The sequence below is a fragment of the Idiotropiscis lumnitzeri genome, chromosome 13 (genome assembly GCF_059441095.1).
Source record: "Idiotropiscis lumnitzeri isolate Australia: NSW breed Sydney's pygmy pipehorse chromosome 13, RoL_Ilum_1.0, whole genome shotgun sequence".
In the NCBI taxonomy this organism is placed as follows: domain Eukaryota; kingdom Metazoa; phylum Chordata; class Actinopteri; order Syngnathiformes; family Syngnathidae; genus Idiotropiscis; species Idiotropiscis lumnitzeri.
Window position 1 is genome coordinate 6,726,239 of NC_142403.1, and position 17,453 is coordinate 6,743,691.

The following is a 17,453-nucleotide window of genomic DNA, read 5'->3' on the forward strand; positions in this document are numbered from 1 at the left end:
ACAGTGGTCCCTTGACTTTTCTAATATGAGTATTTCGAGTTATGAACTGTCACTTGATTGATTGTTCGTTCCGTGTTGTGCACAACAATTTGACTGACGATTTTTTTTTTTCCAAAGGTGAGCTTTGTTCTGCCCTTCCACATTTTACAAAATAAAAAAAATAAAAAAATGTGTCTGTCAGTCTGTTTAATTGGATGGAGGAACTCGTGCTCCTCACACAGAAAATGATAGCATGGGTTCATTGCAAGATGCTCTGTTATTTTTGTATTTTTATAACCATCAATGGACTATTAAAGACTGCAGTGATCGTGCCGCGTAAAATGTTCCAACACCATGAGGGGTCTCAAGTTCGTTCTGATTATGGAGACCAAATTGCATATAAACCAATTGTAATGTTGCACTGGGCCAACCAGCAGCACCATCACAAGCGTCAGCATCTTTCACTTTTTCCATATTTTATGCTACAGCCCTCTTTTATCCCTTCAAAATCCTACACACAATACCCCATGACAACGTGAAAACGTTTTTGTTGTTTTGGCTAATGTATTAAAAATGAAAACCTAAGAAATAAAGTCACGTGTACAAATTTATTGACAGCCTTTACCATGAAGCTCAAAATTGAGCTCAGGTGCATCATGTTTTCCACTGATCATTCTTAAGAGGTTACTACGGGTTAAATGGAGTGTACCTGTGGTAAATTCAGTTGATTGGACATGATTTGGAAAGGCTCACGCCTGTCTATGTATGGAGCACAAACCAAACACAAAGTCAAAGGAATTGTCTGTAGACCTCCGAGACAGATTTGTATCAACGACAATCGTGACAATCATTCATAGTTTCGCTCGGTCGGTTGGATTCCTGGTGGCAAATGTGCGGTGTGCATGATCTAGTTTTACATGTGGGACCTCTCAGACAACTTTAGCGTTTGCAGTTTGGGAGGTGGAATTCGGCAGTTCTTCTTTGCCTGCTATCCATCGGAATATTTCTGCGCCGCATTCGCACGTGCATGTCCTCGCACCGTTCCTTGAGAGTCTCCATCAAATTTTCAAGGCTGGAAACCGTAACTTGAAGCTTGAGGCTGTGAAAAATGCTTGTTCACGAGCACCCCCTTTTAGTAATATTTGAAAACTACTTTTATTTTTTTTTAAATGTTTTACATGTTTGTAAACTTGTCTAATAATGTTGTGGATATATATTCTTTTTGTAATTCTGGTAAGCTGCTTCTGTTTTCTCCGCTTTGCTTCTCAATGTCATTAGCTTTTGTGTTTGTAATTGCTTTAAGGTTTTGTCTATGAAATGTGCAAAATAGATAAAGCCTTGCACTGCCTCAAAACTGAAAAATAGCCAAAACAAGCCACTCCAAAATACTTCCAACGAAACTTTTATCTCTGTCCATGCTCGGGTGCCATTATTCGTCAATGCTCGAGTTTGATTTATGGCAGCATCAGTTGATTATTTTTTTTCAACTTGTTTATGGAACAACACGAGATGGCAGGAGGTGACTGACGAACCCGATCAAACCCTTTTGTATTTTCCTGAAAAAAAAAAAGAAACAAACATGTTACTCTGTGGAAATGGAGTGCATATTAAGGGCTGTGCTATGAGAGACATTCACAGGTAAGAGCAAAAAAAAAAAGAATAAAAATTCAGTGTTCGCCTCGCAAAGAAAGTGATTGATGGCCTTTTAGTTCTAGCTTGTTATTGGAGGCTCTGATGGCCTACTGAAATGTTTTTCCTGAAATGTATTTTTATCATCTTTGTTGCTTTGACATAGCATAGAGTCACTGCAAGGACAACCCACAGGTTCACGTCCTTTATGTGTAGGAAAACAAGGAGCACACACACACAAATATATATATATAGTCGATGCAGTAGAAGTTTGCCATCACATTAGCTCTTCTAACATCTTATGCTGTTCTCACAACCCCTCATTGTGACACGACATGGACAGTTCTCAGGGCACATTTATTTTCAGACGAGGTGGATGCAAAAAAAGAGTGGAACCTGGGGTATGTTTACAAACAAGAACATTCGTGTAAAAACTTTGAGAACAGTTTTGCAAACAGGTAATAATCTTGTTACATTAGTTCAAACCCTCGCACCCCAATTTCAATGAAGTCGGGACATTGTGTAAGCAGGATTCAATTATACTAAGCATATAAGTACAATTATGAGTACAATACAAATAATTTTCAACATTTATTCAATTGAATACACTACAAAGTTGGTATTTAATGTTTGAAGGGGACAAACTTTATTTAGCAAATATTCACTCATTTTGAATTTGATGCCTGCAACACATTTTTAAAAAGTTGAAACAAGGGCCTGTTTAGCACTGTGTTCGACCATATTTCCTTTTAACAACACCCAGCATTGTAGCTGGAATTTTGTCCCATTATTGCTTGATGTACAACTTCAGTCGCTCAACGGTCCGGTGTTTCCATTGTCATATTTTGTGCTCCATAATGTGCCACGCATTTTCAATGAGAAAAAAGTCCTGGCTGCTGCTGGCAGGCCATCCTAGTACTTGCATTCTTTTACCACGAAGCCATGTTGTTGTAACATGTTGCTTGGCATTGTACCTGAACAAGACGTTGTTTGGATGGCAGCGTATGTGATCAGTGTTGTTTGTCATCTTTTTCACCAAACGTTTTCCTTCCACTCAATTTTGTCTTAATGTGCTTAGGTGCAGGGCCTGTAGCTATATCAGGACCTTGATGTCTACACGCATTGTGTACTGGACTACATAATGTTCTGCATGGAAACTGTGTCCCTATACAGGACCATACGGACCTTCCCAAATGCGAAGCCCTGGATGTCCAGCCAGGTCCGCGGAGCATCACCAACTTCCGAGGCAGCAGCACGACCTCTGTAGACCCGAGTGCATCGCTGGCATAGGAGCTTAACTGCTTCTTCGCTCGCCTTGACTCGTCCCAACCGTCACACCCCCGCACTTCATGCCTCAACTCCCCCCCACTCACCGTAGAGGAACACGATGTGAGGCGCGCGCTCCTGGCTATTGACCCCAGGAAAGCTACTGGACCCGACGGAATACCAGGCAAGGTCCTCAGAGCATGTGCCCACCAACTGTCACATGTTTTCTGCAGGGTCTTCAACCGCTCCCTGGCTCAAGCAGTCATCCCCTCCTGCTTGAAAACTTCCCCCATTATTCCTGTCCCCAAAAAGTCACCCGCCGTCCTCCTGAATGACTACCGTCCTGTTGCTCTCACACCAGTCATCATGAAGTGCTTCGAGAGGCTGGTTCTCCAGCACATCAGGGACTGCCTTCCTCCCACTCTGGACCCCTACCAGTTTGCATACCGGGCTAACAGATCCACTGAGGACGCCATCGACACTGCTCTGCATGTTGTGCTGGGCCACCTGGAATAACAGCAGAGCTATGCCAGGATGCTCTTTGTGGACTACAGCTCGGCATTCAACACAATCATCCCGGACATCCTCGTCGCCAAACTGGACATTCTCGGCCTCCCTGCCCTCACACGCATCTGGATTAAGGACTTTCTGACCAACAGACCCCAGACTGTGTTGCTCGGCCCCTACACGTCCTCCACCCGTACGCTGAGCACCGGTTCCCCTCAAGGATGCGTGCTGAGCCCTCTCCTATACGCCCTCTACACCTACGACTGCAGCCCGGCCCACGGTAACAACACCATCGTCAAGTTTGCTGACGACACGACAAGAAGGTGACGAGACAGCCTACAGAGAGGAGGTCCAGAGACTGACGGCTGGGTGCGAGGACAACAGACTGCAACTCAACATTGCAAAAACAAAGGAGATCGTCATCGACTTCAGGAGGAACAAGACGGTGCCGCCCCCCCTCTGCATCGAAGGCGTGTGTGTGGAGAGGGTCCACATGTTCAAGTTCCTGGGAGTACAGATCTCTGATAACCTTTCTTGGACACACAACACCACAGCACTGGTAAAGAAGGTCCACCAGCGTCTGCACTTCCTGAGAGTCCTCAGGAAATTCAACCTGGACAGGAAGCTGCTGCTGGCCTTCTACCACTCGTCCATCGAGAGCCTGTTGACGTACTGTGTCTCCACCTGGTACAGCGGCTGCACTGAGGCGGACAGAGTGAGGCTCCAGAGGACAGTCAAAACAGCGCAAAGGATTACTGTCGGACATCTCCACCACCCGGTGCCTCAGAAGGGCTCTCAACATCGTCAAAGACAATACCCACCCAAACTCACACCTGTTCGACCTGATGCCCTCTGGCAGGCGCTACAGGTGCATCAAATCAAGGACCAATAGACTGAGAAACAGTTTCTTTCCAAGAGCCATCTCTATTCTAAACTCTCACACACACACACACACGACCACCCCTACCTTGCAGAACAGCAACGTGATGTGTTTTTATATATCCTACTCAGTATTATTTCCCATTGCACTAACTATTCTCTTATTTATCTAATTTATATATTTATCTGAATTATTGTTGTATTGCACTGGAGAGGGGAGCTCTCTAATCTCGTTGCACACTTGAGTACAATGACAATAAAGGGATTTCTGATTCTGATTCTGATATATATGGATCTAATATTTTGCGGAGTTGATGAATGTGGGAATTGAGAGTGAATGGAGAGTAGAGGAGGCAATTTTGCTGGCCCAGCAAGTAATAATGATAGGTAATGAAGAACCAGTTAGAAAGGCCCTAAATGAAGTAAAATGGAAAGGGGGTTGATCCCAATAACATACCTGTGGAAGTATGGAAGCATCTAGCACCTTTCCTAGATGAGTTTAATAGAATTCTTCTCTTCTTTTGGTATTTTGCCAGACTTTCCGCCATTAAATATGAGTGTAATGGGGTGTTTGTGCCTTTGTGCGCCATTGTGATGGAACATATTGCTTTCCAATGCGCGTATAGCGTCCCTTATTCGGATCAAAATCAAGGCGGTATGGAGCGTATACCCGAGTGCTTGAACATTGCGGAAGCAAAAATTTGACTCACTGGAGTTCGTGCATGACCTTTGCATGTAAACTGCCCTTTCTGATGATGAAGCCGACCGTGTGTGTGATATCTAATTGGAGCCCGCCTTGCACCTCCCGATCATTTGCCCGTGTGCCACAGAGCTGGAGGTCATGGATAGGATGTTGAGGTTTTCTTTCAGAGTGACCAGGATGGAGAGGATTAGAAATAAACTCATCACAGGGACAAGCAAGGTTTGGTGTTTTGGGAAAAATGTAAGAGTGCACACAATTTGATGGTTTGGACACATCCAGAGGACAGATAGTGAACATATCGGTAGAAGGGGGATGAGAATGGAGATGCCGCGAAAGAGCAAAGGGAAGACCTTAGAGAAGGTTGCTGAATGTAGTGACGGAAGACATGAGGGAAGTTGTCGCTATAGCGGAGGATCCAGAAGTTAGACTTTGATGGAATAACGGAATAAGCCGAAAGGAAAAGAAGACATGCTTGGATGCTGAGGTCTTAGAACAACCACCCTCTTGAGTTTACGGTCAAGTCAGATTTTGGCGGCCATTGGACCAGAATTGAGACCATTAAAGGCTCAGGAAGCCTTCACTTGTGTTTTAATGAATTAGGTGGTTAGATTGCGATACCAGTAGTTTATTGTATTGAACTTTTGACATACTGAATTTGGGGGGTTTATATATTAGCCCACATGTTTAATGGGTCTCAAGTATAGGAATGAATAATAGTTCCATATTTTGTATTCAACTACTAACGCTTCCACTATATTTTAATTCTATCGGTTCACCTGTGCTAAATACTGTGCTGTAAACTTTGCTGGAGAACGATACATTGGTCCCTCAATGCTTTTTTTAAATATCGCATGACCATTTACATAGAAACAATGCTTTATTATCAATCACAGTGAAAAACGTTCTCAAACGTTGACTTGTCAGACTTGTAAAAGTTGTAGGTGTGTGAAACAAAAATACCCTTTTTTTGCAGTATTCAATTAAAAAAAAAAAGTTTTTTTGGGTTGTTTTATGATAGTTTAGTTTTCAATTAAAAGTTGTTACCCGCTGTTTCTCTTCCTGTGCCTTGCCAGATTTCGGAAGAGCAAGGAAGATAGCAAGCACATTCCAAAAGCTGATGCTGTCATTAGAAGTGAGACATCATAAAAAATGGTCCAAGAGAGATTTTTCAGCCCAGCGACCCACAAGGATTAGCTTAGCCTCAGCTACCACCAGCAGCTGCGCCTCATAGAGCTTTTGTGTGATCACAGCATGCTTTGCTTTATCCAGCTAGCTCGCTTGCATATTGTCCATGCAGCATCTCCTAACAGCGGGTCATGGCCCCAACATGGTTGGACCCGCCAGGGGGCCCTGGTGTCACGCAGCTACAGTAAAGAAGAGCACCGCAAAAGCCTGTTCCAAATCCAAGTGCAACCCCTCCGCCCTGCTCTTCGTTGACTGTTGTTTGATACTTTATCTAAGGGACTTAGCATCAATCAAACAGCCCAGCTGCATTGTGGGCGATGAATTCAACAAGCTTTGAAAATGTTTAAGAGGTGGGGAATGGAATAGTTTTGAAGCCTTTCAGAGGAGGCAGCTCCCACCCCCCTAAGGAGTGAAAGAGGGCTGACATCAAACGTACCACCCAGGGTTGTGTAGCTTCGTTGTTGAAGCGCTCTCTCAGTCAGGGGTATGTCCGGGGTTTAAAGGGGGTTAACTGTACTCGGATTTATTTCACCCTTCTTTTTTGTGTCCGTCTGCCATCCTGCACATCTGCTGACAGAAGTCACACGTATATTCACAATGATACAACTCTTTTGAAGCTACAGACTGTATATTCCAAAAAGTATATGGACAAAAGTTGCGGGACAGCTGCCCATAACACCAACTGGAAGTGAAAAAGGAGTTGGCTCGCTGGCCTCCATTTCCAACTAAATGAACATTCACATTTCTGGGAAGTCTTTGGTTAAGATGGAATTTATTTGTTGGAATCACGACATCCATCCTAGTTAATCTCAATGGGTTTGATTGGGCTCTTCCACACCAAACTCATCCAAGCGAACTAACATTGTGCTGCTGCAACGCAAAGGGGCCTTCCCCGTCTGACCAACCCACACATTGGATGAACTGCTGACTCTACAACAGCTGATGTTAGCGAGCGTTAGTACAACCTGGAGTGATTGCTTGTCAGTCACAGAGCAGATACATACTACATAGTGTACACCAGTGATGCCGCAATTATGCTGCAAAAGTACCTTAGTTTACTAATTACTTGATTTTAAAAGGAACTTGGTTTCTTTTTTGATTACCCAATTTTATAAGTAACTACGTTAAAGTTAACAAGTTATTCATTACGTTACTTTCAGAAAATGCCGACAACGCCGCTTAATTTTAAAGTGACAAACTGTTTATGGCTAATACTTTGTTGTCAGTGCAAGTTAAAAAGAAAGTAAAGGACAACCTTTTATTATCAAGACAGCCTTTTTGACTTAACATAAACTTTGTTGTTTTTCAAAATAATTATTAAGGATGATTGAATCTAATTATTGATATGCAAAACTTGATTCTACCCCTCTACAACCTTCCTAGGAAATAACAATGTCCCATCAATGGTGAGCTATGTTTCGAACACAACCGCATGTATTTTTTGGGGACGTAGTCCCCTGTTTCTCACAGGAACTTGTTCTCATTTTTGTTGACCGGATCAATACAGAACTGCCAAAAAAACAATGGCTATGTCATGTCATTTCTGGGAATTTTAAATTTGACATAATAGCTGTTAACTCAACTGTGTTTGTTTGTCCCTAGTTCATCATGGGAGAGCATCTTCAGTAAGAGCAGTGAGGTGGTTTCGCCTCAGGAGCTGCAATGTTGCCGCAGGCTGGTGCAGCTGTGCCGAGACTGTTTATTAGTCGTCTACAAGTTTGTCTCTGAGTCCCGGGGCTCTTTGACTGGGCTGAGCCCAGAATGGGATGACACCAGGTGAGGAAAAAAAAATGTTTTTTTGTGAAAACATCCCTGTGAATTTTATTTAAAAAATGTTTGTATAATGATTCCTATGTACTGTTGAGTATGTTAGCCATCTGGGTGGCCGGTTCATTTTAAGGATACATTCGATAGGGCAGGATTTAAAAAGTCTAATCTACTAGTTGCTCTCAGGTTGCGAAAATCCTGGCACAGGATGCTAACGCTTTACTTCTGGAAAGACCATTATTCTAAATGCCCGCTTTGATCAGAGCTTAGCCTTTGAGAGTATGTACAGAGCATGCAATGTTACAGGAAGAGATCTATGTATAGTATAGCGTCAGGGCCAAAACATTTTGTCTAAAAAAATGGTCTCTTTTCAGGACACTCTAATAATAGCAAGTTTGCTCAACCACTAGCATTTAATTGTCAAAGAGAGCAAACCGTCTTCAACCCTTTAGATTGGTCAAAATGTGTAAAAATAACACACATGCATGTAGCTTGACCAATACTATACATTTTTGAAGAAATATAAAATTTCCCCAACTGTGACTTTTGAGGTTTAATCCCGACGCCAGTGATATATTTATATACAGTCCATATAATATGTTTAAAAAAAGTAGTGAACATTTTTAATTTACTTGGATCTTCTTGTCATTCAAAAAGCCTCTGAGCCATCATCTCCATCACAAAAACCAAATAAGGATTTAATACAGGCCACCAAAAATCATCCTCTTTCAGGTTGATCCCTGCAGGAACGCAGCCGCTCAGGTTTAGTGAGTGAACTTTTAAAGCGCATATGCTTTGGGCCAGCACACAGGAGAGAGCAGGGAGTGGGGAGGATGAGTGTGTTGTTAATAGGAAAAAATGGTCCACAGATTAGTGCTCAGGTTAGCCCGGGCCCCCCCGAGGCTTGCTTAATTCAATTAGAGCCCAGATGAGCCTGTGTAGCAAATGACCCTATGAGAGCAAGAGCTTCTCTTTTCCCGGGGCCTCGTTTTACATGATTCATAACTCTCACACATATTTTAACAGGCTATCACTTAGCACCTAGAGTGTAAAAACTCAAGAACAGTGTGAGCCTTGTGTTCATACCACGGATTGAAGAACCACTGAAGGCTTGAATACTCAAATATTGCTGCTTGTTTTTTTTTTCTCATGTAAATTATCAATAAATTAATGGCATTTAATAACACAGGAACGCATGAAAAGAATGTGCTGGTGTATCTCTGTTTTTGCACTGTAGGTGTAACCTTCAGAGTCTATTCAAGCATGCATGTGCTTGTCTCTCCTGATTTCTTCTGTTTATATATGTTTATGTTGGGAAAAAAAAAAGCGAACCATTTGCTGCTGGACCAGCCTCTACCAATGGCTCCACCTCTGCTGCTGTCGCTGCCGCTTCTTCTTCCTCCTCTTCCTCCGTCTCTTCGCCCCCCAATGCAGGTCTCTGCTTGGTTTAGTTGTGCTAAACCCCAACCCTCATCTTCCGGCACCGTCCCTTGATCACTTCCTTCTGCTTGTCACTGCTAGAATGTACACTTGGGTCCACCTGCCCCTCAGCAACAATAGTCTAGCATGTTTTCCTCTCCTTCCTCTCTGTTGCATTGAAATGTTGGTCCTTTCGGAATTAAAGCAGTGTTTCAAAATCAATTCCAAAATGTGTTTGAAGGGAAGAAGAGGAAGGCATATTCAGACGTGTTTGGAGTTTGTCGATGCTGCAACCTTTAGGCCTGGCTTGCTGTGTGTCACCCTGCTGCCTCATGCTAAAACTGAGCTTTTCACTCAATGCTTCTTTGCCTGAGTGCATTTGATATAAAGGCCTCACTTTGCACCACATCAATAGGATTAATAAAAAGTGTTTGTGTTACTGAGCTGACCGCCAACTATTTCTACCAAACATACACTTTCCAGGTACAGTTTGTCTGAGCTTTTATGGATGACATGTCTATATATTGTTTGCGTTTGTTGTTGTTTGACTTGCCTTGTTTGTCTGTCACATATTTTATATGAGACTGTTTTTTAAAGGCTTGGGGGAAACACAAATAATCATGGATTGAATTCCAAAAGTCACCTGGATTGTTGCCTCGGCATTTGGAAAACAAAAATATTTCCCCTAATTTTCTTTTTTTTGTGTTCATTTTTAAAGTTATTGATGTTGGACCTGAGACAGAGCCTGTCTCACACTCTCTGCTCTGGTTTAGGTGTTTCACGAAACTCATCAAGAGCGCCTTTAAGGACCTTGTTTCATGCATCGGGGTACAATCAGGCTGGAACTGAGCTGAGCTGGACCTGGGCTAAAGTCTAGTCAACTCTGTCACCAAATTTTCATGGAATAGTAGTAATAGTAATAGTAAGGCGTAGTGAGGTCTGCCAAATTGCCAAACATAGTATACTAGAATTGTCCCTGCTCAAAAATTTGTTTTCATGCCCAGCGCATTTGCGCCTGTCAATGGAAATAGAGCTCAAATAGTCAAGAGCTTCAAAATGGAAACTTGCCACTTGTAAGCACGCTCTAGTGTAAATAGAGCCTAAGAGATCTCTCCTGATTGGTTAATCAGTCAATTACCGTATTTTCCGGACCATAGGGCGCACATTAAAGTCCCAAATCTTCCCCAAAACAAACGAGGCGCCTTGTAAAGCGACGCGCCCATTATATGGACTGAGCATCACTCTCGACCATCAGCCCTTTTACTCATTGGGCTGTTCGGAGTGCATCTTAGCACACCCTGCTGGACAAAGTCTGAGTCATCTATGCTTCTAATTGACCGTGACTTATACATTATGTGACTATGGTGTTTGGGTGATGGTGTAGGAGAAAGCTGGACAAATGGGCAGCTGTCCACAATGTTGTAGTCTGTCTTATCATTTATGTTATTGCAAGCAAGAAACGTCCCAGGTTTAGACAACAGACTGCAAAAAGCCCAAAGCACAACATGCACATCTCTCTAAACAGCCATATGATTGGCTGAGTCGTATTGCCATGACACCTTTTATTGATTAGAGCCATTATTAATGGCAGTGATTCCTTATAGTTTCAGGACGTCTGTCATTGACTTGGGGTGATACCTCTGGCAGCGATCCCTTAAGGGATTGAGTCCTGGTGAGCTGGCTACAGCTAGCTGAAAACCATAAAAACTCAGCAGAGCTCGCGCCTTGTAGGGCGGCGCGCCTTGTATATGCATTAAATACGGAAATAGCACCCTCAACTGGTGTTGCGCCCTTTGATGCAGCGCGTCTTATGGCCAAAAAAATATGGTACTCTTTCAACTCACGAACGAACACTTGAAGGGAAAAACACTTTTTGCAGACCCCACACACCGCCAAGTGATTCTATTGCTGGGGTCTTTCAGTTGTCTGCTGTTGACCACACCTGCCTCCTCATTCAAGCATCCTTCCCTGCGGAGTACCCTGACCAGGTGTGTCAACAGGCTTGTGAGCCTCAGAAAAAGTCCTTCAGCCTGTGTGGGCAGATAAGAGGAACTGGCCAAATGGATCCACTAATGACTTCCTTGTTAAGCCCAAAATTATGTCTCTGCCCCAAAGACAATTTTTTTTTTTTTACCACGATGACAAAAGTTTTAGTTTCTGTGAACCTTCATCTGTCTGCGAAATAATTAGGGTTAATTGGGGTGTCGAGTCGAATATGGGACGCAGATAACCTTCAAGCCGCTTTGTACCACTTGGTCTATGATTGCGTCAGCTATCATAGCAGCCCCCCTTTATCTTTCATGACGGTAAATCCATTTGTTGGGCCTCTTAATTCGGCGTGGCAGTTGCGTGGAGTGGCATGGAAGGCCTGTCACTTCATACTGTTTAAATGTGAATGTAAAAAAATGGAGCTGGAGAGTAGATTTCTGTCTCAGCTGATAGATGAAACCAGAAGTGCATGAGCAAGCCTCCCCCCGGCTTTCAAGACAGCACAGCGTTGTTACCAAGATCTTCTTCGTGATCAAAGTGAGGATGGACCTGGAAGATGACGAATGAGGCTCCAATTAAATGTACCCAGCAGTGACAGAGGGCTGCATGGATGTCAGATATGCACGATTACCACTACTGTGATTCTTTCTATGGGCGGAATAAGCTCAAAGTGAATAGGAGAGGAGACATGGAGCACTGAACACACACTCACCCCCATAGGTATTCAATATTTGACTTTTTTTTTTTTATTTGACCGTGATTAACATGCCTGTCTTAGATTTCAACGGATTAAATAATTCCAGCAACCATGAGCAGGAAGTTCGCAAATATGATAAAATAACACATGACAAAAGCACAAAACATACTTTGTTGTTTCATAAGAAGAACTGGACTGAGCTGTCCAATCATAGTGGAGGATGTGCTGAAGGGATACCTACGGCCCACTTGAAGCTGTTTCAAGGACACTTGATGGACTAAGTGAAGTTAATTTGAAACCATCGTAACTCTCTTGGGTCTGAGGCTGTGGTGAACGCTCTCAGCGACATACTTTCTTTTTTTCCTGGTCGACATGAGAAGAATCTGCCCAGCTAATTTGTCTGAAAGCTATTTTCCAAAGAAAGAGAGCTGCCAGAGAAAATTGTGCTCGCTCTCTTTGCACCATCTTAAAAGAAGATAATTCCTCACCACACAATCCTAAATGGCTCCCGTTTGATTAGACTGACACATTGAAACAGCGACTACAGCGACTCTTTCGATTGACCATTGTAATTCATTAACTACATGAGGTTTTAGGTTCTTTTGTGGTGGCTGATGCAGACATGTCACAGATATCAAGTGTGATATCAAATGTGAGGCATTCTTCCAAATGATGCGTCTGGAAGAATTCCACCTCGCCACTGTCTCGTGTTGTCTGACTACCCTGACATTTGGAATAACCTTCAGCGAACCATAGCCGGGATTTAATCATCTCATCTGACATTGCTTTGACAACCATATCTGACTCATTTCCAGTAACTGAGGAGGATGGCGGGAAGGTTCAGGCCCTCCTGACTCTTATCTCAACCTGACGCTGGTCTCATTCTCAGGTACTGGAACGCTGTTAGCAGGAGCTGCCTCACTGCTCTGTCTCGGTGGAAGGTGTCATAGGAAAGTCTTAGAAAGGAACTGACGTCCAGCCGCGGACTGATAGGTGAGGATTTTTCGTTCATGATATGTAGGAAATTATGCGTGCAAGTCAAAATGTCTCTCTCCGTAAAATTTCAAATGCACTCAAGCACAATAGTGTAGATGTAGAAGATTTGTAATAATGATGGGTTGATGTCAGTTTTGAGCATCCTGACCTCTAAAGCGTGACTCCTCGTATCGCGAATCCTCTCATAATGTTCATGTCCTTTCCCCTTGTCCCTCCATCCCTCCGTCTGTCCAGGTATCTCCTGCCAGTGACCTCCCAGTTCATCATGAAGTGGCCTTCGTCCAGCTTTGGCCGCATCTCCTCAGCCGCGCCGCGCTCACGCAGCCTTTTTGCCGCCAGAATGGGACACTTCTGAGGTCACTGTGGCAAAGCTGGTTTTGGAGACCTTCACATTTTGACCTCAGTCTGCTTCCTTTGACTTTCTTCCAGACAAATTCCCAGTAAGGTCCTTAACTTTTAACGGTTTTGGACATCTGATGGACTCTCCATCGTGGCCTCTTGCCCTGAGTTAGACTTGGGATTTGGGACAGCCAACGTGTCGTTTAACGTTGGCGCTGCCATCAGAACCCTCTTAACTTTTACCTTCACCTCCAATAACATAAGACAGTGGACTTGTCCCTCCGCTCACATTGTAATTGCTCTGTTTTAACGACTCACTGTCCAGCTCAAACACATGGTACTGTAAAAGAAAAGAATAAGAAATATTTACCAATGCAAGGATTTATTTATTTCTTTACTTATTTATTTTGTCAGATGTTTCATGAATGCAGTGAATGCTGACGCAGAATGAAGCTATGGAATGATAACCACAAAGCTTATTTTTGCTCTGTGTTTTAAATGTTTTCTTTCTGTATTCTCAAGAAATGTTAACTTATTTTATAACTTCTGTCAGAGCATTTATGTTTCGAATAATTTATGACCGAGTTTACACAAGTGACCCCTCCATTACATAAAAAATTATTCACAGCTTACTTGTGGGATATTAAGTGCAGATTTTTTCAAACAATGTTTAGAATGTAAGTGTGTTACCATGTAGAGAACATGACAAGCCAAACATCTTGCAGAGCACTTAGTTCCAAATATGCTCTTTGCAGAGAACATTGCTAATGGGTGCACATTGCAGAAGTGTATGCATGTCTGTTTCTTTTTTGCCTGTGAGACAGAGGTGTTACATTGGGACTATACTTGAAGTTGTGTTTGGTTGTTTGGACACTTCCCTTTAAAATGTCATTAGTGAGTACAGCTGAAGATGATCAAGTATCACGTCTGGATTGTTTATGTGCAGCACATTGAATGATTTGGACCTTTAGCCCAAACACTGAACGCATGGACGTGCCAGTAAAAAGCTCATCTACTTCATTTGTGTTAAGGTTAATACTTCACGAACCACCACAGGACTTGTGAAGGACAGTGAAGTAGAGTAAAAAAAAAGATTATGAGTTGTTTGGGAGAGGAGTGGTGTTATATGTGAAGTAGTTTAGTGGCTCTGTGCACGAACCCATCAGATGCTACAACGTCAAGACTAATTTGGTGTGCCAAAAACTAGACAGTAGCAAAGTTGTTTCAAATGATAAAAAAATAACTCCCCCTTATACATCGGTTTACAGTGCCAAATCATGATTATTTTTTTTTTTGCTGTATACTGCATATGCGTTATTTTAAAGACAACTTTTTCAATGGAGGAATGGGATTTTTAATGCTACGGAGCAATAAAAGGTTTCAACAAATCAACTGCTTCATCTCCTGGAGTCAAAAATATTTTGCTTAGTGGTCTTAATAGGTAAACCAAATTGTAGGAACTGTCTCTTCGAATGTTTCAGTGCAGTTCCACACCACTATTGTAAATAGCCACAATAATAAATTGAATAAAAAAGGAATCCCAAGGAAAGAATTTACTCTGTTGGGTTTGCTTGATTTTCAAGTATTTTTACATCACTTAAAAAAAAGTTATCTTATATTCATTTGACAAAGCACGTTTAACTCTATTCTACCAATATGTCTTAAAAAATATGATCCCTCTTTTCATGACATTAAAACTTATTTCTCACAATATTCGCAAATTATTTTTAGTATTTTATTTTATTTTTTTGTATTCTCAATATTTTCCTTGAACTATCATGAACTAATATTTAGGTCACTGATGGTGTAGTGGTACACTCACCTGACTTGTGCGGGCAGCATCGGATCGGTTCCCACTCAGTGACGGTATCTGTGTGACGGTGTCTGTGTGTCCTCTGCGACTGGCTGGCGACCATTTCAGGGTGTCGTGTGCCTTACGCTTAAAGTCAGCTGGAATGGGCTCCAGCATCCACCACCACCGCGACCCTGTACAAGATGAGCGGTGTTGATGATGACACTAATATTTTTTCCTCTGAAGCACATAAATAGCTCTCAATATTATTCATTGCAATTCTACACCACTGCAATCTACCCGTCCATTTTCTATGGAGTATAACTCTATCAATCAAAACTTCATTTATAAAGCACTTTTCATACATAGATTGTAACTCTAAATGCTTTGCAGATTAAAACCCTTATCCTTAGACCGACCTTGTTTGTTAGCTCAAAGTTTTTAATAGCCACCCAGCAGAGCAAAAACACACATCGCAAAGCCGATCTGTTACAGCCGTTAATGACACAGGTTCGACTTAGCTCCTTCCCAACTTACAGAGATCATAGAACAGTTAAGATATATCACTTCAACATACTTCCTTGACACCAATTACCAGTTCCCTAGTAGTCACAAACGAGAGATGCACACTTGTGTATGGCTTGTATAAACACAGGCCGGCATGGAAGAAAAACACCCAATTCCTTCTTACCAAGCCCCCTTTCCGCTGCCTACTTCTCACTTCCTGTCAGCAGAAGAGGTGCAGGCCACGACCTTGAGGTTCTCCAGCCTCAACTTTGGCCTCGACCCGTGCAGATCAGAGACTGACAGTTTGGCTCTATGAGCCTGGCATGCTGTCCAAAAAATATGTCCCCCAGCAACGGGGCTGCGCTGTTCTGTCCTGACCTTTCCACTCCTCACTCTCCTGAGCCACAAACCACAACCGCTTTAGCTACATTTTTTATTTTATTTTTTTTATCCCAACCACCTCGCCACTGAGTAAGACCCACATGACCCAGTTTTAGGGGCCGAAGCCAACCTCTCCGGCTTGGGAGCTGTGTGAGAGGTGAATGGTTGCGATAAGGTGAGGAAGTAGGTACACAGAATCCCGCTCCATCCAAGTCACAGTTGGTCAGATTCCCAAAATTGCCTCATTCTCTTTTTTAGGAGGGTTGGAGGTCTGGATTCCACCATTTTCCATTGAAATGAAAGGAAAAGAGCACTGTGATTTTTTTCTGTAGTTATAACTGCAAGTCTCCAACAGGATTCTAGGATGAAAGGTTTTGAGATGCTGACAGTTTTGACACCACAGTACATCCGTTAGGGGGGCATTCGGTCGGTGGAGGGTGTCGGAGGTTTTGCATGTTACTGCTGAAAAAACAATTTACACACACCCATTTCAATGATAATGGGAAATCAGTCAATTAGCTAGATGGTATTGTGTGATTAATTTTGTGGTGCTTCAGCACCCCACAAAATGGGCTACACACGCTTATGGTCTACAAGTGTAAATCTGCAACCCATTGTGTCGTGTGTGTGTGAGTGTGTGTGCACTTGCACACGCAGATGTAGGTGTGTGTGGGTGTGTGTAGTTACTCTAATGCTTACATTTTAAGTTATTTTTCCAGAAACCCAACAAAGCCTGTTTGTATATGGACTGCTACATTTCATACAATGGTTCACCGAAGTCACAGTGCATGCAAAAAACCCAGGTCGACCCAAATGCAGGAGTAATCTTAAAGGTATTAAGGAAAAACAAAAAGCAAACAATGCTACAGGGAAGCAGTTTGAAATAAAAGCCCAAATGAAAAATGTCCAAAATTGAAAACAAGATCAAATACTGTAAAATCGGCGACCCCATCGCAGACGACAGGCAACAGGATAAGAGACATATGAAAATAAATCGAGAATAATTGAAAGAAAATGAAAAACTAAATAAAATTAAAATGCATAAAATGACATGAATGGACAACATCCTAAAATTCAGAGGTCCATTTTTTTCCCCTTTGCTTCCGTACGAGAAATTTATTTCCTCCTTTTGCCTTTCGAGTAAAAATAATGGGAGGGGGGGAAAAAAAGATATATTGCTATATCCCGCACAATTCTTGTCAGAGTACATGCTGCTCGTTGCAGCGACTTCTGCCCGCCACGTGGTCTGACGAGCACACTGCACTCTGTGCATTTTTATTTATTTATTTTCAATTGTACTTTTGTTCAGTTTGACCCAATCTTGGCAGAACAATGCGCTCCACTGAGGGCAATACTAGTTAGTATTTTTTAAGGCTTCACATAACCTGCAGCTTGGCTGCGCTGACATTTGTGTGCCT

General features: G+C 42.6%; 1 protein-coding gene across 2 annotated transcripts in view; it reads left to right on the forward strand.

Annotated features, from left to right (window-relative positions):
• Window positions 1-13,987, forward strand: part of ttll7 (tubulin tyrosine ligase-like family, member 7) — a 71,607-nt gene extending 57,620 nt beyond the window's left edge. Inside the window, exons 20-23 of one of the 2 annotated variants that reach the window (XM_088313374.1) lie at window positions 7,751-7,924; window positions 9,243-9,349; window positions 12,910-13,013; window positions 13,251-13,987. In XM_088313374.1, the coding sequence (XP_088169500.1) occupies window positions 7,751-7,924; window positions 9,243-9,349; window positions 12,910-12,992 (364 nt within the window). In that variant the 3' untranslated portion in view covers window positions 12,993-13,013; window positions 13,251-13,987. The remainder of the gene's footprint in view (window positions 1-7,750; window positions 7,925-9,242; window positions 9,350-12,909; window positions 13,014-13,250) is intronic. The other variant, XM_088313375.1, reaches the window with a different exon arrangement.
• The last annotated feature ends 3,466 nt before the right edge of the window (window positions 13,988-17,453 follow it).